This window comes from Trachemys scripta, chromosome 1 (assembly GCF_013100865.1).
Source record: "Trachemys scripta elegans isolate TJP31775 chromosome 1, CAS_Tse_1.0, whole genome shotgun sequence".
Lineage (NCBI taxonomy): Eukaryota > Metazoa > Chordata > Testudines > Emydidae > Trachemys > Trachemys scripta.
In genome coordinates this window covers 102408078-102433909 of record NC_048298.1, presented here as the reverse complement: position 1 = coordinate 102433909, position 25832 = coordinate 102408078, and the positions used below count along the sequence as shown (strand labels likewise).

The following is a 25832-nucleotide window of genomic DNA, read 5'->3' as shown; positions in this document are numbered from 1 at the left end:
CAGCCAAGGACTGCTAAGAAGCATTTGATCAGATGAAAACCAATTACTTCAAAGAGACAGCTTATGTGCTTAAAGTTAAGCACCTAATTACATGCTTTGCCAGACTGAGGCCAGTGTTCAGCACATTGCAGGATCAAGCCCACTCCCCATCCTTCCACCCCATAGGCAGAGCATTTCTCCAGCTCAGCTCTCTCAACAGAACATAGAGTTTATTCATTCAGAAAACCCTTTTTCAAATGTAACTTCAGGAAGAATTTTAGCAAGCCAGAACACAACTACCCAAAGAGGAAAATTTACAGAATACAGGGGATACCTCGTGTCTTGCATGAAGTTCCATCAGATCTTTTAATAGCTACAAGTGATCAGAGGCCATGTTTTACATCTCATCAGCAATACTGTACAACACCTCCAGCTACACAGCACAATATCCCTTAGCACCATACTAGGGCATTGGTCCAGCACTCGCTCTGGAGGAGGAAAGAGTGCCTTCAGCTGATTCACCACTGCCATTTTCTGCAGGCTCTGGGTTTCCTTGGAGGTCTCATTTTCAAGCACTTACCTGGGCAGACTTGTCTTAGATCATGAGAGCAGACCACAGCCAGGAGGAGTATGGCTGATGGCTGTCTGGAGTGTCCATATACCACCCTTTAAAATGCTGTCAGCCTTTTTGAAAATGCAGGGACAATTGAAAAGACAAGATATGTAAACAAAGAGATGCCTTAAGTCTCTCCAATCTGAATGAAAAGATCTACAGAGAGAGAATCTGAAAATAATTACGGTGCTTGGCACTGATCCTACTCTTAAGCCCTTGGAGGGAAAGAGATTTGATTTTAATGGTTCCTAGGCAGGGGTCTTTGTTAGAGAAAATTAATTACCCTTTTGTTTTTAATTAAGTGAGCTTCATGTGAGTTTATTTTCAGATGGCATCTGATTAATGATATTTCAAGTTTTTCCCCTGCTCCCTTTCTCCCTACCCCTTGATATGGAAGAGCTGTCTGTGGCCAATGCTTAGGAGTAGAAAGGACTGATCGCTAAAACCTCAGCACAGTAACTGGGAGGGGAGTCAGGCTCATTTTACGGCTGATGAACACAGGCCCAGAGAGTTTAAGACCAAAATTGTCAAAAGTGCCCACTAATTTGGGGGTCCTGCAGACAACAGTCGTCCTTCACTACACAATCCTGATTTCTCGCTACAACAGCTCCATCCTGTACACTGAATAAAGCAGGGGAAATTGTATGTGACCATGTAATGTAATTCCAGGTTCTGGAGAGAGGGTTTTCTAGTGGTTACTGAACCTTCTGACCCTGTAACCCTAGCCTATCCACCCACCCAGGCTCCTTCTTCCTTTCCCCTTCTATTCCCATCTAGCCTCACACATTGGCTCCTTCCCCACTCATTCTGCTCCTATCCATCATCTCCATCCTTTTGCTCCTGCTCCCTCCCTCTGTGCCAATATACTCTCCCACCCACTACCAGCTCCTAACCCGACTCCTCTGCTCCACCCGCTTCCAGTTCCTGAAACGTGATCCCCCTGCTTCCACCATTTCTCACTCATCTGCTTTCTAGCCTTCTCCTCCTCATTGCCTGGATGTAAGCAGCAGAAGCATTCAGAGCACAGGACAGTCTCCCGCCTCTAAGTTCTTTATGCCTGGTATTGCAATGCCCTACTCCCACCAGGAGTAGCAATCACAGGAAAAGTCCTGCTCTGCATCCCTGCATTGAAGCATGCTCAGTATGGCCAGAATCTTCAGATAATGTAGCTGCCAGACTTGAACAAATCTCTACTGAGCATGTATGAAAATTTTCCAGAGGTTTATAAGGTGGCCATATTTGAGTGAATTTTCATGGAAATGGCAAAAGGCACATCTCTGGAACCAGGCTGACTAAATTTCAAGTCCCTGATCCAAAGCTAGAGCGTCTCAATGAAATGTTGTAAGATTTTTTGTAAAAACAGGCAAAACAAAGTACTTTCCCCTAATCTTCCCCATTCTCGGAAACAGCTGAACTGTTTTAGTTGAAACTTTCAAAAAAAATTAATTTGAGGCAGACTCTTGTTATGGAAAATTCCAGCCCAAACAGTTAAACTTTGACAAAGTTCTAAGCCACTGAACACAGGGTTCTATAATTGGAAGTATCGGGTAACCTTAACAATAGGCAGCACGACCAGCTGTACCTGCAATAAATGAATCCCTCTGAAAAACACCATTGTTGTATCTATGCAAATGTTTCTTTACACATCACTTTAAACAAAATCTGTCCTCACAGCAGTCAGAACATTTTCCCCATGTAATTACTTTTATTCCACTTGGCCAGGGTTTACATTACATCATTCTAATTTCTTTCTGCTTCACATGCCCCAAGTTTAAGGCCCTATATTCTGGCCTGGGGAAAGCTGCAGACTCTCCCAAGCTGTTTAGGTTTCCCTCTGCAATATTCACAGTCCCTATCATTCTGGGGAGCACAAGATCAAGGCCAAGAACTGAACCAAAATATTCCCCATGACAGGGCAGAGTACTAACCAATGGACACTGTGGCAGTCCCTTTTCACATGTACACATATAATTGATCTAAGAGACAGGAATTAACTAAAAGTCAGGCTATAACAAGGTCCGTGTGATCTGTATATAGAATTGCTCTTTCCTTAGGCAGACCTGGGTTTTCTCCCCCTCTCCTCCCCCTGCCCCCCCCCCCCGATTGCGAGTAACTGGAAATGTAAAAGAGAATTGATGTAAATCAATCTAAATCAGTTGCTATAGTAAAAAGGTGAGAATTCCAGAACTAACAAAGGAATTCAGCAAGCCTCCTCCCATTTAAGTTTCAATGGGAGTTGTGTGTCTAAATCTCTTCATTAGTGTTTGAAAAATCTCAACCAACAGGAACAAGCAGCTGGGCTCCACTTCTGAAAAAGGTGGAGAGGGTGGGGAAAATGAAAGATACATGCACACGCAAATATACACCTTTTATGTAATGAGCGTCAATTAAGTCTGGGGTGTAGCCTAAAGAATCATCTCATTGACCCTCCCCAAATCCTTAAACTGGCCCTGAACATCATGGTATGATCATGGTGAATAGGAAGCTGTTACATTGTGGAAGTGGGACAGCAAAAAGTTGTCTAACAGGCCTGCCCCGAAATGCTAACCTTGGCTCTGATCCCTTGGAAGCTGTGGCCTATATTTTCAAAATGACTAGTGATTTGGCGAGCCTCCATTTTGGGGTGATCAACCTGGCGCACCTTAAAGAGGGCTTTTTTCAGAGGTTGAGCATTCAGGTTGTTCTGAAAACCAGGACCTTTTAAGATTCCTCCAGTTTTGTAGCCCAAAATTTGACATATTCAAAATCACTACTCACTTTTGGAAATCTGGACCAATGTTTTTAAGACTACAGAAGACTGAAAGCTGGAGAAAGAAAGGAAAGGAAAAGCAACAGACAGAGAAAGAGGATGAAGCAGAAGGAAGAAGTGGGGGGAAAAAAAGATTCCATTTCATCCTGTCACTGTAACCCACTACATTTTAAAAGACCAACTAAAAGTTGTCAGTCCTGACGGTGACGGTGCAGCATCAAGCAGAGAAACGCAGAGGGCTCTTACTGCAGCATGTGTGTCTGGCTGGCGTCCTTTTGTTTGTCAGGTACCTCGTAGTGCGGGGAAATCTTGCCAAGGCCACTGTCACTCAGCATCCGCTTTCGGACTGCAGGGTTCCACCGATCCGATATTCTAAAAACACAAGGAAGAAAGAGAAAGAGATGAATTCCACAGCGACTGCTTTTCACTCTCCAGTTTGAAGCTCCCTTATACTCATTCATTTGCAGTACTTTTCTAGCTGGATTAACCCTACATAGCTCATTGGGAGAAGTGAGTGTGGGGTTTACTTCAGTGTGAGCATATATTGAGCCAACAACAGGACAAGGGGAAATGGAGACACTTCATTGTAACTCCCAGGTTCACAGGTCAATTTAAGACTCCATGTACCAGTATCTGAACCTAAGCCCCATAGAGAAAGAGTCTGTAATTTGATCAATGGATCTGTTTACCCAACTCCTTACTTTAATATCTGCCTTTTCCTCTTCCTACTGTCGGAGTGGAGGAAGGGAAGAGCCCACTCCTGGAAAAGCTGCAAAGGCCAGAACCCAGCCTGGGAAAGGAACTACTTACCCAGAGGCCTGCTCCACTACCAGATCCGGCATTCCCGGCGGCGTCCCCACCTGCTGTGATATCACCAGCTCTGGGTCCAGGATAAAAATCTCGTCCTGAGAAATTTCCGTCACAAAGTGCAAATGTTCCTTTTAGAATGAGATAGAGAGTTAATAATGAGTCACCAGCAATCTATCAGGAGGCCAAACTGGCTATTAGAAAGCTAGGTGAAAATTGGCCCATCCTGCAGGATTTCCCCCTCCGTCTGCAGCAAGTATCAATTCCGTAACAATGCTTACAAGGCTGGTTCCACCTTGTCTCCATTGGTCTCTATTCTACATTCCACCAACAACTGAGCAACACCTCCCAATAGACAACTGAAAGATCCACAGAGACTGCTGATACTGACATTTGTGGCTAGACTCTCCTGCCAGTGTTCAGGATTGAGGGCTGCCTGGAAAGCCAGAACTGACTTTCCTTGGCACAGAAGAACATTTCAGAGCTTGGTGGGACTCTCCCAAGCCATTTTATTTCTTTTGTGCCTAGTTAGTTAGTTAGTAAGTTAGTGGGGGGTTGCATCTCCATTATCACTGCCCCTCTCCTTCCAATTCCTTGGAGACATAGAAGACAGCTCAGAAATCCCCACCCCTTTACCATTCTGGGAAGTTCAATGTGAGTGTGAGGGAGAGTAAATCTGCAATCCTGTGCTCAGTGGGAAGATCATGGATCCTCACTTTCAACCCCAAAGAGACGGGGGAGGAGGGAGAGAGCAGACCAAAGGGCATCTATAGCTTCATAACGAAAGCTGTGCAAAACTCAGTAGGATCACATCCCTAGAGGTTCAAGCCAACATTTTACTTCACTCTGCTTGTGAGTTTCAGGTTCTCCAAACTTTAAAGTAAAATCTCATCCAAGCAGACACCTGGCTATTTGTCAAATTAGCAACTTGTGTAAAGACATCTCTTCTCAGATGATTCACAGCAATTGAAGCTGGGACCTCTGGTCTACAAGCATGATCCTCTACTGCACAAGCTACAGGACCATCTCCATCAACTTGGAGACAGTAGCAGACCCAGGAGACTTTTTCACATGGTCCAGAAGAAGAACAAAGACACACCTGCCCAGTGTGTTACAGTTCCATGATTGTGATGCAAAACCATTAACTGGTCCATCCTGATTAAAAACTAAGTCCAGGGTCATAAATTAGTCTCACACTCAATTTGAAAATAAAACCTGAAACCAGTGGAGTTTGATAATTGTTTTCTGTTTCTTTATGCGCATTTTATACAGCTCTAAGCATAATTCGCAATTTGTAACATGGTAAGTTCCACAGCTATCCAATGTCATACACGGAAGATTAGGTTTTCAGGTTTGTTATAAACAGCAGAAGATAAACTGATAAATATTCTGTTTGCACACATATGTCCTTAGAAATAGAGGATAAGGAAGAAGAATGGAAAAACTATTTGAACATCAAATTGCTTGTAGATAGAAGTGCAGATCTTCAGTTGGTATAAATCGTCACTGACTTCAGTAGAGCTATGTCAATTTACACCAGCTGAGGATCTGGCCCAAAATATATTTCAGTTTTTCATGAGGCATCAGCAGAACTTTAAGACACACAGGAACAAATACAGATAATTCATTTTAAACTGTGTCTGACAATGCTTTAAAAAGATCTATAGAAATAGTAAATGGATGGAAATTTACCTGAGATCTGTCAATGCGGTAAAAACGATCAGCAGAAGTTGCTGCAAGAAAGGGAAACAGCAGAGCTGTGTTAAAGAAACTGCTCTGAGCAAAACTGAATCTACAATGTAGATTGGACTAAATTCAGCCCTTGAGTAAAGACAACTAGAGGAGTCATGCCAGCTTTTCATGAGGACTAATGTGGAGATTTTAAAGGCAGAGTTTAACAAAACAAAGGTCATGGTACTTTGGATTTTTTAATAATCACAAAAAATATCACACACACGAAGTGAACTTTAAGGCTCACTGTGAAGTTTAATATATTTTATAATAATAATATCACAGCTCTTATAGAGTGTTTTTCATCAGTAGATCTCAAAACACTCTACAAAGGAGGCAAGTCTTTCCCTGCGTTGTTAATACTGCTCAGCAGATACTGCTAAACAATTTATTTGTTCTGACCATATTCATATCTGCTCTTGTTTCCCCCCACTTTCTGCTAACATTTCCAGCAAATGATTTTATTGGCAGGAATGTTCTTTAAAACAGCAAATTTTAGGAAAATAATGCAAAAGTATGGAAAGTGAATTTCAGATTTGTAATAAGAGACAATCATACCAGAAACCTAATACAAAGAGTTGCCTTTCATTCAGGGAACAAAAAAAACCACATATGATTTATGTGTCCAACCATATCAGCTCAATTTTTTATATCAAATAAATCAAATGCTTGTGAACAAGCTGCAGATCAAATAATTGGCTAATAATTTTGAATTGAAAATAAATTCAAGAAAATTGCAGTCTGTTCATGGTAAAGGTGAAGAGAAAAAAGTTCTATTTATGAAAGCAGCTTAGATTATTACAACTGAAAGGATCTGAACTGTCTACATTGTTTTTCACCATCTGTGCTGTTTACCTTATGCATGGCACTTACTTTGGGCAACGAAACTACAGACTTGACAGTTTCACTTTGGGGTTTTTATGCAGTAGCATTTTGCTGCTGTGTTTTAATTTTCAACATTGCAGAGGAAAGTTGAAATCCAAAAAGACCAAAAATGAACCAAAATCAACAACAACAACATTTGTCTTCAAAGGCAATCTCAAAGGCCTGCTATAAACAGATGCAGCCATACTGGGGGCAAAGTACGGCCAGGAACAGCATACTGTTTTAGGGTGACCAGATGTCCCGATTTTACAGGGACAATCCTGATATTTGTGGCTTTTTCTTATATAGGTGCCAATTACTCCCCACCCCCGTCCCGATTTTTCACACTTGCTATCTGGTCACCCTATGCTTTATCTTTCAAAAAGAACAGCCGGTGAGGGGGGTGCATTTACACAGCCCATGGCAGCGAGCCTCCTAGCCTAGCTCGACAGACTTGGGCTTGCTCTACCATACAAAAAACAGCTGCGTAGGTGTTGCAGCTTGGGCTGGAGTTCGGCTCTGAAGCCTAGGGATTGCAGTGGGCTTTGGAGCCTGATCTGCAACTTAAAAGCACTGTCTACACAGATATTTTTAGCGCTGTAGTCTGTGGACCCAGGCTGGGAAACTCACTGCAGTGGGTTGCCACAGGCTACGTTGACCTAAGTGCTGCTGGCCACAGCAGGCACACTAGTCAGCCAGGCCTCTAGCCACACACAAGAGAAAGGTTTTGCTCTGCTTCTGAGAAGGAAAGAAGAGGCACCCTTCTCCTTCTTACCTGCCAAGCACAGCAAAGGGCAGCACCTGGCCTTTACGCTCAGAGTTTTGGAAATACTAGTCTCTCAATGTGTATCAATGACAAGACCTGATCATAGCGCCAGAGGAAGATACACTTACCATCTAGGAAGCACCATCTAGGAGAGAGCCTCTGAACAGAAAGTACTCGTGGGAAGGAACCTTCCTGATCCTGGGTGCGGGGGAGGGAAAAAACATTTTAAAAAAAATCTCTTTTGTCTAAAACTGTATTTATTTATTTTTCTTTGCTGACTTTACCCTAAAGGTAAAAGCTAATTAGCCTAGTCCCACTTTCTAGCTGTCAGTTCTTATATGCAAACCCATCTTCTTTGCCAACACTAGTCATATCCTTTAGTACCCATTCCCTTCAGCTCAGAAGTCTCAAAAGCCCAGTATCAAAGCTAACTAAGTCACCTACTATGTCACATGGGAATTATTCATTTACGGTGGTGGAGACGATGATGAATATTGAGATGGGAGGGGTCTAAAAACAGACACTGGAGACAAACAAACATGTCAGTAAGGCTATGTCTACGCTGCAAAAATAGGTGTGTTCTTAATCAGGTTAGCGAACATGGGTTAAAATAGCAGTGAAGACACAGCAACTCAGCTTTTAACTCAGGTTCGGAGTTTGAGTGAAATCCTGCAGGGCAGCCTGGGCTTGAACTCAAGTGCTAATCTGAATTAAAACCCAAATTATCTTGTTTTCACTGCTATTTTAACCCCAGTTAGATAACGCAGGTTAATACCATACTTTATTTTTTGCAGTGTAGACATGCTATTATACGCCTGTCTTCACCCTGATCACAATGCTTGTACGTTGTGTCCTTGTCTCATTCCCTCCATCTATCTTCATATTTCTAGTCTGTCTGCTCATTAGGTTAGGGACTGTCTTCCTCTGTGTTTGGAAACATTAGCACTTTTGGGTGCCACTGTCATTTGAACAAATAACAATAATCCACTAACACAACCATCCTTCTGGCTGAAGAGAGATGCCTCTCGAAGCCTGGCAACGCCACTACTAGAACTGCCCAGAGGAGAATTACTAAGGAGAAATATGAGGCTTCCCCTGCACACAACAGCACCAAAGAGCTGAACATACTGGCCCTGCAGCACTCTCAGTTTCATCTGAACTGGGGAGCAAAGAACCCAGACTCTGATCCACCATATGGTGCTGTCTGGTGCTGCCACTAGACTAACAGGCCAGCTGATTGCAACACTGTGCTGAATGATTTACCAGCATAGGAGATGACTCGGTCCAATTGGTCATAAGTGAACACCCAAAACTTCTGTACATTTAGGGCCAAATTCTGCTCTGATTTACATCTACAGCAGAGTTGTCCAGTAGGGTTGCATGGAGTGTAAATAAGAGCCGAATCTGGCCCTGAATTAGAATGCACAACGAATAAGGACAACAGACTATGGTGGGTATGCACCAGAGTGCAGGGAATGGGGATCGATAACAGCACAAAGGGGAGGAAAGACTCCATTTGAGAAAACATTGTTTTACATGGACACCACAGCATGATAATCATTTTATTTCATTTCAATTATTTTTTGTTTAAAGATCTAGCACCACAAAGTGAGTTAGAGAGTCACAGACTACAAAGCCTGGAGGGACCATTATGATGTTCTAGTCTGACCTGCAAAACAGCCCATGGAATTCCACCTAGCCATTCTTGCATCAAACATCTAACTTCTATTGGAGCTAGAGCAGCGGTTTCCAAACTTTTCAGGAAGACCACCCACCAGCTGCATCTTGTCTTTTTTCATGACCCACTCAGGGTCCAAATTTGTGGGCCCAAAATCAGGCCAGCATCCTTCTCCTCCTCTGCCACTGCTACCTTCTTCTCCTTGCCCTGCTAAAGGGATACTGACCTCTCACAGAAGCACCTTCCACCCTACTCCGGGCCCAGTGCAGAGGAAAGGTGCTGGAGTGGGGATAGGAGAGTGAGCACACCCCACACTCACCCCATAGTGGCAGCTCCGGTCCCACGTGGCTGGGCCCAGCTTCTGGCTCCGGACATTGCCACCTGGTGCATGAGATCATAGCACCACTCAGGTGTGGCCCAGCCACCACTCTGTCATGATCGAGGGGCAGCTGGGCCAAATTTGAGTGAGTGGCACTGCAACCCTGCATGCCAGGTTGCAATGTCCAGAGGAGGGAGCTAGGCCCAGCCCCACGAGACAGGAGCTGCTGCTGCAGGGTGAGTGTGGGTCAGGCTCACTCTCCACCCTCACCCAAGACCTCATCTCCACATTAGGCCCAACCCATCTCCAACCTTCCCACGACCCACCATTTGAGAAACACTGAACTAGAATATATTTTTTTTTAGAAAGACAACCTTGATTTGAAGACTTCAGATGATGGAGAATATATCATACCCCTAGGTAAAGGTAATTACCAGTGATTAATTACCTCCACTGTTGAAAATGTGCAGCTTATATGGAGGAGGAGAAGGAGGCTGCTTAATACACAAGAGGGAAACTGTATTAGGTATAGAAGGTAACATAATGGACGGTTTCCCTTTATTGTGCACAAATAACACATTTGGAGCTTCAATACAGATACTGTCAAGTACTTTGTTTATTTAATAGCTCTTAATTTTTGTGGATTTACTCATCAATATTTGTATCATTTAGAAACGTGAAAATAACATTTATTCCCCTGTGGATAGTTTTGTTTTTCTGCTTTGCAAATGATTATTTGTTTTCCAACTATTTGAGATATTTCTAAGATGTCTGAAGAAACCAAAGAATCTAGGGGGAAGGGAAATGGTGTTTCATCTCTCCATTCCCCTAGGTTGCAGAGATGTGCAAATCAGAATGCTCAAGAATTTGTTGGTTTGTTTGTAAATTCCTAGGGAAAATCTCTGAGTGACCTGAATGAGGTTGTACTTTCAGCTAAACTCTAGATAAATGAAACTTCTGGTTGATCAAATCACAAGTCACATCTCCATATGTTAGTGTGTATCATGCACTGCTTCTTCATTTATCTAAAGGTATTAGATGCTTCCTCAACACTTGGAGATGTAATAGGGTTATTCCAGTACTGTACACATATACACATTCTTGGCTTCCCCATTATTCTTGGTCAGCAGAGTGCTTGCATTGTTTACAATAAGCAGTCCCCATGATTAGTGTTTAATGTTTTGATGGACTGTGTCTTTTGTTTCTCAGCCAGGTGGATGCATATTAGTTTGGCACGAGGCAACTGCAAGTTGTTAACAACTTTCCTTGGCAGCCTACCAGCTTTTGTAAGATTCATCTTATTAGCTTCTGCCTCTGAGCTTGATTTGTTCCATCTATTATTGGCTTCCTTTCCTGACTATCCATGAGGAAAAAGCAAAGGCTGCTCCAGACAACTTATACAATGTTTCAGTGCACTCAAAGATTTGGCACTTTGCTAGAGTCCCAGCAGCAAACTTTTGCCTGAGTTGCTACAGGTTTACAGTTTTCACTTGATGAAAAATTTCTTACAAATATTACCCATACCCACCCTCTACTCCACAAAATGTAAAGTTGTCTCAATTCACTCCCAAACTTGCATTTTACTGGAGTCTCTAAGTCCCGCATTCCTTTATTGCCAGTGCTTATCTGTCCTTCCCTCCTTTTGTCTTTGGTCACCATATATTTCCTTTCTTGCATCCACTGCCCTATGTTTGAATACAACTGTACACTTAAGTCCTTAAAGAGACACGAGGAGAAAGAAAGCAGAAAATCCCCACTCTGCTTATGCGCATACTTATGCGATGACTTGGCTTAGTGATCTACACATCAGGTTTGAAGCACGTGGAAACATGTAAAGCTCCCTGGAACCTGACATCTGTGGCTAGCAGGACTGACTCAGCTCTTATCCTGAGTGCCTCGCAAGTAATTGGAAATAGGGATAACAGTAACCATCTTTCTTCCATCTCAGCTTGTAGGAGAAATAGTATGCTTAGATTATAGAGTTTGTTTGTGTGAGTGAGTGAGTGGATGTGCTGTGTGTCTAGAACTTATTGAGGGAAACTATGGCCTAGAGGATTTTTTTGGATTTACGTGTGTGTGTGTGTGTGTGTGTGTATATGTGTGTGTGTGTGAGTGCGTACTACTACCTACCCTTCTATTTGACAATAGGGTGAGGACTAGAGTAAAAGAAGCAGGGGATGAAAATGAGGAAGAATCTGAGGTTATTGATGTATATCAGAGGGGTAGATGGTATGAGGAGGAACTGAAGCAGACATGGGGACAGATCCCTGGAACCTATCAGAAGATGCAGTGGAAAGGATAACATTGCCAGGTGGAAACTCAAATCAGAAATCTGAATGTGCTTTCTCCATTACTTCACTGAGGGCAGGCCTGCCTCAGTAGCTAAACCTGGATGGGCGGGTATCACTCATATGAATATGCATTAAACATATCCGAGGAACAAACAGAATGAAAAAAAAAATCTAGCAGCAATTTTTTAATGTGCAGCGAGCTCACTGATAAGTTTATGCTGACTCTCCTCATTTCCAACTGCAGAGGAGGCCCAAGAGAGAAATGTAAATGTTTATAAGATTTAAAAGTGCCTGTGAAACCTTATTAGTGAGATATGAAGACAATACTATCAGCTGAAGCACTTTACTCCTGCTCTTGCCCTGATTTCTCTTCCTTTCCATAATTTATAGTTGGTTGCCAACAAAATGTGGAACAGCCCCCAAATTAACCTAACAAGACAGTTTGTAGCAAGAACCCACTGAGAATACACAGATGCCTGAACCAATCAAGGATAAACAAGCACAGAAGACAAAACATAAAGGCAGTGCCATTCAAAATGAAACATCATAAAGTATTGATTGAGGTTTCAAGCTGACTTGCATTTCCAGAGCCAGTTAGGTGATTCATTTATACAGAGCAGAACTACAGGGGTTAGAGCTACCTCAGTGCTGTAGGGAGGATGATCTCTGACATTTCACTTTGGCTACTCTAGTTTGTGCCTGCATATACATACACACGTAGACCAGCATTTTACGTCCAGCTGTTCCTTTGTGTGAAGCAGCCTGCAGCCAGTTAGGGTAATTCTGGATATGGACTCTTCTATAATGAGCTGAGTGGAATAATTCTCACCATTTTATTGTCTAATGTATAATGCTCTTATGCTCAGTAGTTGGAAGTGGCTGACACAAATATCAACAGTACGATGTTGAAATTGGAAGGGGAACAACGGAACCAACAAACACCCATTCAAAAAAGAACTTTCAAAATCATTTTTTTCCAAATGTACATTTTCTATTAGTATCTACCAGGGCTCAGGGCATATGTTGGGGATTATGTCTAACTGGAGTCTATGTCACCCAACTAATCACTGATCCTCAAAAAATAATCTGTTCCTAAACCATAATGCTCTCGTAACTACAATGTACTTGAGTGCTTTCTGTGACGTACTTAATACCCTTAGTTCCTACTGATTTCAATAGGAGTTGGAGACATTAAACCCTTAAAAGGATGCTCGGCATCTTGCGGGTTTGAGCCGTATGGTTTGGATTCTATCACAGTAAATCTTTACTATACCATTAGTAATCCATTGCCAATGACAAATTAGTGCAGGAGACAATAAAGTCAATCTCAGGTGGGCAGTCCCACTGATATATTCTATTCAAATCCCTGATTTCAATTTTAAGGTGGTACAACGGACAGAATGATTAATTTTAAGAGAGCATTTCCTAATATAGAACCAGATAAAATACCCCGGGCACAGTATCCCAGTTATCACATATGACAACGTAGTTAAGAAATACATAACTGGCCTTCTAAGTTGCAAATACAAATGGAAACCATGCCGCACAGCATTCTGTTTTATGTGCAAAAGAAAGATTTGCATGCACAATTTAGACACCAGCTTCTAAAATGTATCTGTGTGAATTAATTTAAAGCTGGGATAGATGCACATTCTGATGTGTGTGGTGCGCAGTGGTTATAAATGTTCCAGGGTTGCTGTTTTTAATCTCACTGACATACTGTGTTATTTCAGGCTACTGGCTGTGTGAGATATTATATTATTGTTCCATTTATCAGAAAAAGTGAAAGTATCTATTCAGGTTTAGCCATTTGTCCTACAGGACAAACTCTTCAAAACACTAATTTGAGAAAAAATGCAATGGTGTTGCAGTACAACCTACATTATGATGTTGTGCCAACCCAAAATAATTTTGAGAACAGTTCTACAATCCAGGGTTTGCTACATAAGGGGCTGTGTTGTGAGGATACAGAAACTCATCTCAAACTTTGGGATACCTGGCAATTTAAGGGTAATCTAAGATAACACACTCTATTCAAAGTCTGGCTTCATATACAGAGAATGTAATCTGAATTCAAACATCAATCAACTCTTTGCTGAGACGAACCTTTCTCTATATCTTAAAGAATTAAAACAAGAAGTGCTCTTCATATTTTACCTGGTAGTGAACTCTCTGCGTAGTAGAAGTTACCGACTGCAGGTCCTAATGTGAGAATAAAAGAAATGACAATGACAATGAATCCAAAACCAATTTACAAACTCCACACAAGAGATGCCCACACTAACTCCACCCAATTTATTTATTTAGCATGTGCAACTCCACCCAAGAACAGGGTAAAAACACAAAAGAATTTTGCGACTATTTATTCACATTTTTTAGACTATTAGCTTTCATCGTGTTTGCAACTCTTTTGTGCTCACTTCCAATAAGCATTCTAGCAAATAACTCGACTGGCTGCAGCGCTCGCTCACTCAGAGGATCTGAAGTTAATACGGAGGATATTTCTAGAAAGCAAATTTTGCATTTTGAAATGTTTGGCCCAGAAACCCAATTCTTAGAGCCATGTGAGGATACAAAATTTGTATCTGCATCTGATCTGCGATCCGCAAACATAGATATTTGCATCCACAGATATAAGAACTTCTAAGAATTACCATATGTTCATCCTAAGAGAGAATAATGACATACCAAGTGACCTGTATCCCCCTATTACAACAGCTCAAATGTAGAATATTCACAACAAACTGTGAGCCCTGTCAAGATACCAAGTATGGGTATGAAGGGGAGTCATTGTACACTTAGTGGGGCTTCCACTTCCCAGCCTGTGAGTAAGTAGGTGAGGAGTGGATGAGCCTTGGCCCCAGTCCATCTCCTCCCACAATGTGATAACTAGTGGAACTCAGCCACCATAAGCAAGGGAAGTTAAACCCAGTAAAGGGCTGCAGTAACATAGTTCCCCCACAAACTGGACCCAGAGATAACTCAGGGTCAGAATTCCTTTCCAGGTCTCTTCCATGCTGAGTGAAGCTACTTTCCATCCTTTACTCAGGGCTTTGAGCACGTGATTAATGTAGACCATAATTTATAATCTGATGGGAAATGTCCTCCAAATCCTCTCACTGCATCATCACTCCCAAACCTGTCTCCATATTAAGATACAGCACACTTCTGTTTTGTAGTCCTGACACATTTTTTGCCTTTTAAGAGCTCCATTTGCTGATATACATCCTAGCCAAAATTTTAAAAATAAATCCTAATCTTAGGCTCCTAAATCTGCATTTAACTATCTAAATAAGTAGCTTCATTTTCAAAAGGGCTGAGCACTATAGCAGCTCCAACTGGCTTCAAGGGGAGTGGTGGGATGCTTAGCATTTTGGGCCACCACCTCTGATGCCCTCAGTATGGACCTGGGAGCCTAAATCTGACCTTTGTTTTTGAAGATCTTGGACAAAAATAATAGAGACTGATAAAAAACACCTACCAGAAATTAAAAATAAAGTAACAGCTGTTACATCACATTAATGAGAGTCCATTACCTTGGTTCCTAAATACATGTATATTTTAAATTATTTTGATTGTTGCTTACTGGAGCATTTGGCGATTCTGTCTTCGAGACAGAATGTAATGTTTAATCAGCTCTTAGGAGACAGTTTGTCAATAGAGAAAGTGCAGCACTTTTATTAACTACATGGCCCCTCAGAGTCAACACAGGCTTCTGGAAATACCTAGTTCATACTTGGCATGCTCATAGCTTTACCACAGATATGAGCAGAGTCACTTCCATACAGATATTACATCATTTGCATAGTCAGCTCCATTTATCTATCCTTACATGATATCTATCCTTACACGAATAATCAGGATCTTCCTAATCCTACTACTACTTTTCATCGAAGGACCCACATTATTTTTGCAAGATTCATGGGGTGGCTGTTCTGATCAAATTCCCGCATCAGTAAATACAGTCCACCTACTACCTTTCATTCCTTTCTTTGCTTTAAATTGATAGAGTATTCTTTCTCTTGCTTCCTGCCCTCCAAATATTGTGCAATACTATTCATGAATATATAATAGCTCCCATGTCCCACCCTCGAGAAGTTTCAGTTTCAGGGGTGAGCAAAGTGAAGCATTTCTTATACATTGTGTCTATAACTATCGTTCTGTAACACACTCAGACTTGAGAATAGTATGTCATAAATCAATAAGTAATAACTGAAATTCTCACTGACTCACCTCTTGTAGCCGGTCAATGTACATACGACAGGCCTCCAAGTCACAATCTCCTCGTATAACTATAATTCCCAGAGGTATGGCTGGGGGCAGCAAAAAGAACCCTTTAATTAAAATCTCTCTTTTTCAAATGTTAAACAAACATTCTCAGTGCATTTTCCTTTTATTCCCCAATAAGATTTTACTATCTACTTTTTAACACCCACCTAGAAACCTGACCCTATTTTCCCTTATCCATTTTACCATTTTGTATTTATCAAATCATCTGTTTTCCTGTGTTGCTAATACTGCAGGTGCTAATATGGCTACAGTGTGTTTACATCCTTCTTTGTCTGCCAACACTATCAATTATGTTGACACAGCAAAAGGAATAGAATCCCAGCAAAGGAGTTATTGGTGTTGAGTGTTTTGTTATGCATTGCAAAAAGCCGTGATTATTTTTTGAAATGAGACTCTGGAGCACTTTTAAAACAATTTAAAGTCAATGAAAAACAAATAACCTTGGAAGCCTAAAAGTTACATCTATTTTCTAACCATTTTTCTTCCACTTACCACTGACTCTCTTTTAAAAAAAAATCTGTTTTGGAGCTGTGCACACTGATATGAAATTTTAGGGCTGTTTATGATCTCCAGCCTGGGCATGCTGATTTATTAATTTAGGTCTATGACTGATGTTGATTTTATATTTCTGCATTTTATTTATTTTAGCAGAAAAACAACTGAAGCATTTGTATCAAAGAAAATTTGGCAACAGTTGCATGGACTTTGTGATGAGATACAAGGGGGAAAAATGAGTTCAAATTTTGAGATGGCCAGTCTTGACCACTGATCCTCTAAAATAGACATTAAGCATTCAGAAGTTATGGCCCACCAGATTATAACTAGAGAGGGTAGAAAATGTTCTGTCAAAACATTTTTCAATGAAAAATGGCTTTTTGACACAAAAGAAATGTGTTCACACCTTCCCTTGCCCCCCCCCCAAAATCCACTTTTGCAGAAAAAATATTCACATTTTTGTTAAAAACCCGAAAACACAAAATGTTGTCCCTGGTCCTGGAGGCATCACTTTTAATGGCAGCAGGGAAGTTCAGTCCCTGTAGCTACTCTGTTCTTGGACCCTTCAATGAGCCTGCAAATGAGGGTGCTCACTTGCTTTAGTAGCATCTCACCAAACAAGTAGGAGAAGGGAGACTCGGAAGTACTCGTATTTCTAAAATGGACTCATTTAATAATGTCTTCCCTCTCCCGAGACAGGCTTTAACCAAACAGAGCAGCAGCAACTGGGGAAGCAGCAAAGAAATAGCAGGAAGAGATCAGAATATTCATAGGAAATATTCCAGGAGAGGATGAGATCCTTATCGTCATAAACAATTTAGTTGATTGGATAACAAGGAGTCATGTAAAGTTACTGACAACAGTAAGGTAAATTGAAAAACTAACTGTGCTGCAACAGCAGATGCTCTTGTAATTCAAAAGGATTTGATTAAGAGGGACCTTGGGATGTTTGCCTCCTGAGGAGCTCTTCGTTCTGATAAGTGAAGGAAACAGACAATGACAAGAGATAATGAGGAGAGTCTTCATGGTTCATATTCCCCTGGCCCACTGAGGCAGGCTAGAGAAGTTTAGCAATCTCAAGCATGGAAGGAAGAGTTCTGCAGCGTTCAAGCTCTGCACAGGGCCTACTGGCCAACACAGACCAGAGATGTGGCATTAACACCATATCCAGCACTAATGATTATGAGCCTAAGAAAAAAGTAGGATGTTCTGCTCGGTGGCGGGGGTTGAGAAAAGAAGAATGGGTATGTGGGAGGAAGGTAGCTGAGACCAATAAGGAAGGAAGAGAATCTCTCACATTCCTTCTGCAGTAATGAAAAAACACATTTCCTTCTAGCAATCTCCCACTCACCCACATCTTAATTCTTACAAATGCCAGAAAAGAAGGATTCCAACGCTGATCCCTAAGACCTTTCATTACCAAGAAGAGTTGGTGAGGAGAGCCTATAGAAGAACAGTGCCAATTGTTATGTGCTTTTTATTTGTTTAGATACTCTGGGGTACAGACTAATTCTCTTGGCTCAGTATTTATTATTGCTTAACCTGCCCTGAAAGGAGAACTGCAAGCACGTTGATGAATGTATTTAATGGCTGTTTAGTTTCAATTCTATACGCCCCTCTACAGTCCCTGCTGAAATGGTATTTTGTAATGTTTTACAGAAGTAATCAGTGAATCACAACAGATATCACTATGCCTCCAATAGCAACAATGCACAAGGGGACTGTGTAATTGGGTCCTACATTTTCCTCTTTTTTTTAAAAAATTTTTCTATTAACCCCCTCCATTGACTAAGGAATGTATGTGCCTAACTGGGACCAAAGCCTAGTCCTACTGAGACAATGCAACTAACCAAGGATTGAAGTTGTTAATGAATAACAGGAATAGTTCCTCATGACTCATAGAGGAGGGACTTTAGAATGTCTGGAATTTTAAGGAAATCCATAAATCTGAGATGTAAGTGCTAATATGCAAGAGACAGTTCAGCTATGAAATTTCCTGAAGTTGAGTTATTTGCATGGATGGAAGAAAAGCACAGTGTGCCTTTCAATCTTCACAGGTGGGAGAAAGAACATTCATTAAATTAAGTCCCATATATTAATTTTAACACGGTATTGATAAAAGAATTTTATAAAAATCATAGTTAGGTGATTCCACCCATGAAATGATGAGAGTGACATTTACAATGGGTTTGTATAAGTGCCCTAGCTCTTCTGTATGAATCCTGGGCTAGTGTGACCAAAAACTGAAAATGTTAATTGCTTATTTTATCAGGTAATAGTAAGTACTTTCAATGTACATGTCAGTGTTCGTCCAAAAATCTCAAAGTACTTTACACCGGTTGGCAAGAAAATCATTGTTTCCTGAACGATACCGATAAGTGGTATCTAGGATACTGTAGTTATTGCCAATTCTAAATATAAGGAAATATTGTGATATCTCAGATAACATGGGATGGATGGTACCATTTGATATATGGTGACCACTGTATGTGTTGTTATCCCCATTTTTCAGGTGGAGCGTGGGAGAGGGAATAGACACAACTGTAGATTAGAGATTTGTTCATGACCACACAGCGAGTGATAGATTAGAGAAAGTACAGAAGATTTCCAGATTCCCAGTTCCTTGATCTAATCACCAGACTACGCTGCTTCCCAGTACAGATAACTATGTGCATGGCAGAGCAATGAGGAGGGCGATACAAATAAATTGCTTGGGAAGATCACCAAAGAGATCCTTTAAAGGGAAATCAGTTTCCTAAAACAAGAAGGGACAACCTGAATTTTATAGATTAAAAGGAAATTAAAAACAGCTAAACACGGAAGAGAATTCTCTTCAAAATTGGAGCTGGATGGAAAATTTTATCAACAACAATCTCCACACACACTCCTCATTTCTCAACCAGTTCCACTCAGAGCAAGTATATGGACCCAATGTCACCCCACACTGAGGGTACGTCAAGACAGCAAAACACAAAAGAAAAAACAAGCCATAGCAATGAGTCTCAGAGAACAGGTAAACTAACTTCAGGCCATGGTGTTCATGCTGCAAAGCTAAAAATAGCAGTGTAAAGGCAGAAGTCAGACTGCAGCCTGGGCTCCAAGACCCTTCTTCCTTGCCTACTTTTGATACCCTGTACCCCCATCTTCATTATATTTTGTATAAAGTATGCCTTGTGAGATATTACTTGAAAACTCATAATCTGCTGAAAACAATTGTACTGTTATGACGTGTGTAACAATACTACATGTGAAACTATGAGATTTTACTGTGTAATGTGCTATAGTTCTGGAGAATGCCCACAGACTAATTCCTCAGAAACATACCAAAGAACTAAGCACAGGTATTAAGAAATTGTTAACTGCTTAATCAGAGATTCGCTATCAGGGGAGTTGTAAACAGGAAATTTACAATTCACCTGAAAGACGTTTGCAAGCTCACGTATTCTCTGGAACTGCCTGACCCCATGACCCAGCAAAGATTTTTACAGCACAAGGAGTTAGGGTATTAAAAGGGTGACAAAAATGCCTCTAGATCTCTCTTCTCTCCCCATCTCTACTCACAGCAGCAAGATCATTTGAAAGAACGTACACTGAACTGGGGGAAGTGGTTCTAACTGGAAGGCTTTCCAGTTAGCATGGACTGCTGAAAGTTTCTGGGTGAGAGAAATCTTCTTGCTTTCTAATCTTATTTAGCTGGGTAAAGTTTAGGAATTAGATTGCGGTTTTATCTTTTATTTCTTTTGTAACCAAGTCTCACTTCTATGCCTTAAACACTTATAATCACGTAAAATCTATCTCTTTCTCTAGTTAATAAACTTGTTTTATTCTTTTATCTAAACCAATGTGTTTTGTTTGAAGTGTTTGGGAAAGCTCTGCTCAGGTTAACAAAGGCTAGTGCATAATCATTCCCTTTGATGGAATGATGGACTTTTAATGAGCTCACACTGTTCGGAGGAGTCCTGAGCAGTTCAAGACGCACATTCCTGGGGTGCAAGACTGGGACCAGAAGATTTGCAGGTGTCACCCTATACATAGTTCATGAGTGGCTGGGAGAGCACTGATGTATTCAGCTGGGAGTGACTTTGCATGCTGAAGGCAGCATGAGCAGGCCAGGAGTGGCTGTTCTGACAGCAAAGCAGTGTAAAAGGCACCCCAGGCTGGACAGTTAAGGGGACACAGCAAAGTTCCACAGTCCAGATTGTATCCTAGGGGATGTCACAATGCACCCAACGTCACCCCACACTAAGGTACATCAAGACAACAAAACAAAAAACAACCCCTGGTAGTGAGCCTCAGAGCACAGGTAAACTAACTCGGGGTCATGGGACTCGTGCTGCAGAGCTAAAAATAGCAGTGTGGAGGCTGGGTTCAGGCAAGAGCCTGGGTTCTGAGACCTTTCCCCCTCCACGGGTTCAGAGCCCGGGCTGCAGCCCAAGCTCAACCTCTACACTGCTCTCTTTTTTAGCCCCGCAGCGTTAGCCCTGTGAGTCCAAGCCAGTTGACCTGGGCTCTAAGACTCGCTTTGGTGGATCTTTTTTTTTTTTTGTTCCCTATGTAGACGTACCCTTAGTGACCGCAGTGAGAGAGCCTTTGAGTGAGGAAACCTGGGCAGGGAAAAGGAAGGTTTGGTATTTATGCATATTGTAGAATCACCAAAGCAGAACCCATTTCCTGGACAGCCTCACGCCCTTTATTCGATCATTGTGACGGGTTTGCGATGTCCCTTGCAGTAAGATAGTTTGGTTTGGAGCTGGTTCTTCTAGCCTTTTGATCCTTCACCAACAGCATTTGGTTTGGTTTTGATCTGGTGATCTTCCAGGTTTTCTACCCCTTTTCCCCTGGCCCTCGTCCGTTTTGGCTGAAGGATAGCTAGTGTGTAATTATGACCTATGTACACTAGAGGAGGGCTATCACGGAGACCAGTGGCTCTCAAAGCCGATCCGCCACTTGTTCAGGGAAAGCCCCTGGCGGGCCGGTTTGTTTACCTGCCGCGTCCACAGGTTCGGCCGATCGCGGCTCCCACTGGCTGCGGTTTACCACTCCAGTCCAATGGGGGCTGCAGGAAGGGCGGCCATCACATCCCTCAGCCTGCGCCGCTTCCCGCAGCTCCCATTGGCCTGGAGCGGCGAACCGAGTGGTTCTCAAAGCCGGGGGCTTTCCCTGAACAAGCAGGGGACTGGCTTTGAGAACCACTGACCTAGACAGTCTGGCCAGTCACAGGCACCATAAGGAACTGTCCCAGGGTACAGTCTTGGGTAGCCCAGTATGATTACTCAAAACTACATCAGTCCACAGATCCGTTCTTTGGCTCTCACCAAAATACACATAAATGACTTAATTATTTTCAGTGTCGGAACGTCACTCAATGCAGGTGAAAGGTGTGGGCGTGGGAGCAGTCAGAGAGATAGGGACAGCTCCCTAATTCTCCTGTGCTGATGAGAGTTAGAATGCCATTATAAGAATATAGGTAAATCAATAAAACAGGCAGAATATTTCAATTAGTTTACTTCCTGGACCGTTGCTGATGAAAGTTTGTTGCCTATAATGGCACTAACTTCAATCAAGTATCAACAAAAGGCTGGGTTGGAGACACAGCAACGTGTCTGGTGCCACACACTACTCTTTGCTATGCAGATCACCCCGAATTGCTGGCTGGAAGAATTATCAATGATTTCTAAACTCCTCATGATGTTGTTATGGAATGTACAAATAAAGGAGAAAACTCCCACCTACCATCCCTTCATTATGTTGAATCCCTGAAGCTAGTGAAAATTTCATACAGACACAAATGGAAAAAAACTAAAAATGTTGCCTGTTAACACCAAGAAAAGATAAAATTCAATTAACTTCCTCATTTGCTGTTGCTAAGGGATTCAATTTGTGATCTAAACACCACAATTTACCTGCAAAAATCCTGATCAAAACAGGTGTGATCTCCTAGCAAGTTCAATACCTTCAGGGATGTGGAGATTATGTGTTTGGCTGTAAATGTTTAATGTAGCAAATAAAAGATCCCGTATGTTCAGGATGTTATAAGGATATCATTTTCCTATGAGATTTCCACTGACATTAGAAATGTAAAAGGCCAAATCATCACAATAAATTCTCTAGTCCCTTGAGTTGGAACTGTAAAATAACCAGACACATATTAAGGGGTTCAGTTTGTAAAGTGTGGTTGTAGACCAAGAATTGAGTATTTAATAGGACCTTCACACAAACACTCCCTGTCTCTGCTCAGGTCATTTCTGCTGAATTTACTGAAAAGAACAAGATGGTTTGGTTTGTTTACTACTGTCAGAACTTGTGGGCCAGTGCAGCTGTGGTAGAGAGAGCTGCATTCTGTCTGCGTCCACATTATTGGCAACTTTGCTGGTTAATTTCTAACAATAAGATCCTAATTACTAGTTACAAGGTAAGACCTGGGAAAAACAGTCTGATTTTTTTCTCTCTCTCTCTTTTTGGGGGGGTGGAGGGGCATTCCAGGTTGAGTTTTCAGTGTAGATTGTTAAAACTGGGCATATTTGATAGAACATATCTGAGTACATCTACAGAATAAATATGAAACTACACATATAAACTAGATTATGGATGGTTCTGTGCTGGTGCATAGATGAAGGTGCACAGAGGACACTACAAACCTTCCCCCATTGTCCCATTAAGCAAGTGCCTGCAATAATGTGGAAAGTAAGCATTGCCAACAGCTCTAGTCGTCTCAAAAGGGTCAGGGACAAGGAATGGTCATAGCGCACCTCCACCAACCCTGCACCAGCAGGCACAGTTGGCTGGTTACAGCGGAGAATACATGCCGTGCTTACTGGATCATTGGGCTGCCCTTCAGTATACATGCCAGGGAGCCATCAGCCAGAATTCTAGTGTTTGGGGCAAGGAGCTTGGTGGAGAAAAACTGGGACTAGGAGTTGAAGGGGAGACTGGGAGGGAAAGGAAGGGGCACTGGGAGCCAGTAGGTGGGGAAGAGACTAGGATTGTGTGAGGAGAGGCCAGAACTGGCTGGGCAAGGAGTCTGGGACTGGGAACCAGTGAGGAGGGAAGACAGGGAGACAGATCTGATGAGAAGCCCAAGTGCAGGAAGAGAACTAAAACCCACTGGGACAAGGAGCCAGGGAGCAGGTGCAGAGGAAACTGAGATTGGATGAGGATACCAGGGATGAAGACTGGGACTGTGAGCCAGAGTGGATGGGGAATGTGGGTATGAGGGTGATTCAGGAGCGGATTTACCATGAAACAAACCATGTGTGGAACGGGGCCCCCAACAACAGGGGGTGCCCCCAAAATGCAGGACAAATATCTGACAAGCTGCCCCCAAGTCCCAGCTGGCAGCGCAGCAGGGCTCAGGCAGGCAGGCTGCCTGTATGCCGTGGCCAATAGCCCCATGCCGCTTCCAGAAGCGTCCAGCATGTCTCTGTGTGCCCCTGGCAGGAGGGGGAGGTGGCTCCATGCACTGCCCCTGCCAGTGCATGGAGAGCCACTGCCCTCCTCCCGCTAAGGGGTGCACAAAGACGTGCCAGCAGCAGCGCTGCAGGATTAAGGCAGCTCCCTGCCCACTCTGCCTCCCTCCCTCCACACCGCTTCGGTCCTGGAAGCGGATGGCATATTCCTGCGGCCCCTCAAGGGGGGGGGGGGGAGTGTATATCTCTGCATGCTACCCCTGCCCCGATCACCAACTCTGCAGCTCCCATTGACTGGGTCCTGAGGGGGAGGGAGGGCGAAAATGAAGCTATGCACAGGACCCCACTAACTCTAAATCTGCCACCGGGGTGATTGGAGGCCAAGGGCATTAGAGGGCGAGGGAAACTGATTGAATGGATAAGTCTGGGGACAAGGAGAAGGGCATGGACGGGAAACTGGAAATGGCTGGGCAAGGAGATGGCCTGGTGGGGAGACTGGGGTGTGGAGACTGAAATGGGAGACTAGAACTTGCTAGGCAAGGAAACTGGGACTAGGACGGTAGATCTGAGGAGTGGAGACTGGCCATGGCTAAGTGAGAAAAATGGGACTTGGGTGAGGAGCCAGGGGTGGGGAAAAGATAGGACTTGGAGAGGGTCAGGGACAGCATGGCAGGGAAGAGCTTGAGGGAAACTGCATGCTTGATTTGGCAGGGGAACACACCTCTTTTGACATACTGAATCTAAAAGCATTGGATTACACTGCTTAGAGCATACAGAATGCTAAGCAGATTCTGTAAGAGTCACTGTGCAGTTCCCACTCCTAGTGACCTTATTCACCACTCTGCCATCGTGGTGACAAATCTAAGATGGCAATACTGTGAAGAATCAGAAAGGGATGCAGACTGCTCAGTTCACTAATTGTGTTGTGAATATTCACTGCATATCCCCACAGTGATAAGCATTTCTGCTCCACAATAGGAAGGGGGGGAAAGCATTTATGATGGTCTGAATCTGAAAGGCTTTTATTATTAAAAAAAAAGAAAAGGTTAGGTGGAATAAATTCAGTTTATGACCAACTCAACTCCTCCTCACCACGCCACTTTGGATCAAACTCTCCTGCAGTTACAAGGAAAAGCAGAGAAGATATCCAGAGACATATCGAGAATGCAGCCCTCCATATCTGGAAATATCATTCCATGTCATTTATACTAGCAATTCACAGTTATTCATAATCAGACTGCATAGTCTATGGATGGTGGGTATCGTAGGCCACGGGAGGCTAAGCCTCCCCTAACCCAGACCTGTGGCCTTGTCCGCACTCTGCCCTGAGGCCCCGCCCTCGCTCCCTCCTCCCCTGAAGCTGGTGGGGGCTGGCGGCCAGGTGCTGGGGCTGTCCAGTGCTTGGGCTAGCAGCCCAGAGTGGCTGGGGCAAGCTGTCTGGCATGGCATGGGCAGTGGGGGAGGGGAGGTTGGGGCTCCTCTGACCACAAGGGGGTGGCCTCTGGGCTCCGGGGGGAGGGGGCCCTCAGGGCTAGTCTCCCCAAAGTGGGGGCTTCACCCGACGCCCATGGAACAGTCATTGGGTCAGAGAGAAAGAGAACTCTCAGATTCGAAGGCCAGAAAAAAAACCATTGTGATCATTTAGTCTGACTTGCTGCATAACAGACCATAGAATTTCCTCCAAAATAATTCTAGTTTGAACACCTCTTTAAAAAAAAAATCTTGTTTCAGAAACTGCCAGCAATAAAGAATCCACAACCCTTGTTAAATTCTTCTAATGGTTAACTACCTTCACTCTTAAAAACTTACACCTTATTACCAGTGAATTTGTCTAGCTTCACCTT

At 42.8% G+C, this 25832-nt stretch overlaps 1 protein-coding gene across 3 annotated transcripts in view; it reads right to left on the bottom strand.

Moving 5' to 3' along the window:
* The window catches only part of DGKI (diacylglycerol kinase iota), a 247631-nt gene that overhangs the window by 59805 nt on the left and 161994 nt on the right, over positions 1-25832 (bottom strand). For all 3 annotated transcript variants that reach the window (XM_034779724.1, XM_034779732.1, XM_034779740.1), the window contains 6 exons: positions 16031-16110; positions 13955-13999; positions 7638-7707; positions 5841-5881; positions 4152-4279; positions 3588-3713 (listed from right to left, as the gene is read on the bottom strand). In XM_034779724.1, coding sequence (XP_034635615.1) covers positions 3588-3713; positions 4152-4279; positions 5841-5881; positions 7638-7707; positions 13955-13999; positions 16031-16110 — 490 coding nt within the window. The remainder of the gene's footprint in view (positions 1-3587; positions 3714-4151; positions 4280-5840; positions 5882-7637; positions 7708-13954; positions 14000-16030; positions 16111-25832) is intronic.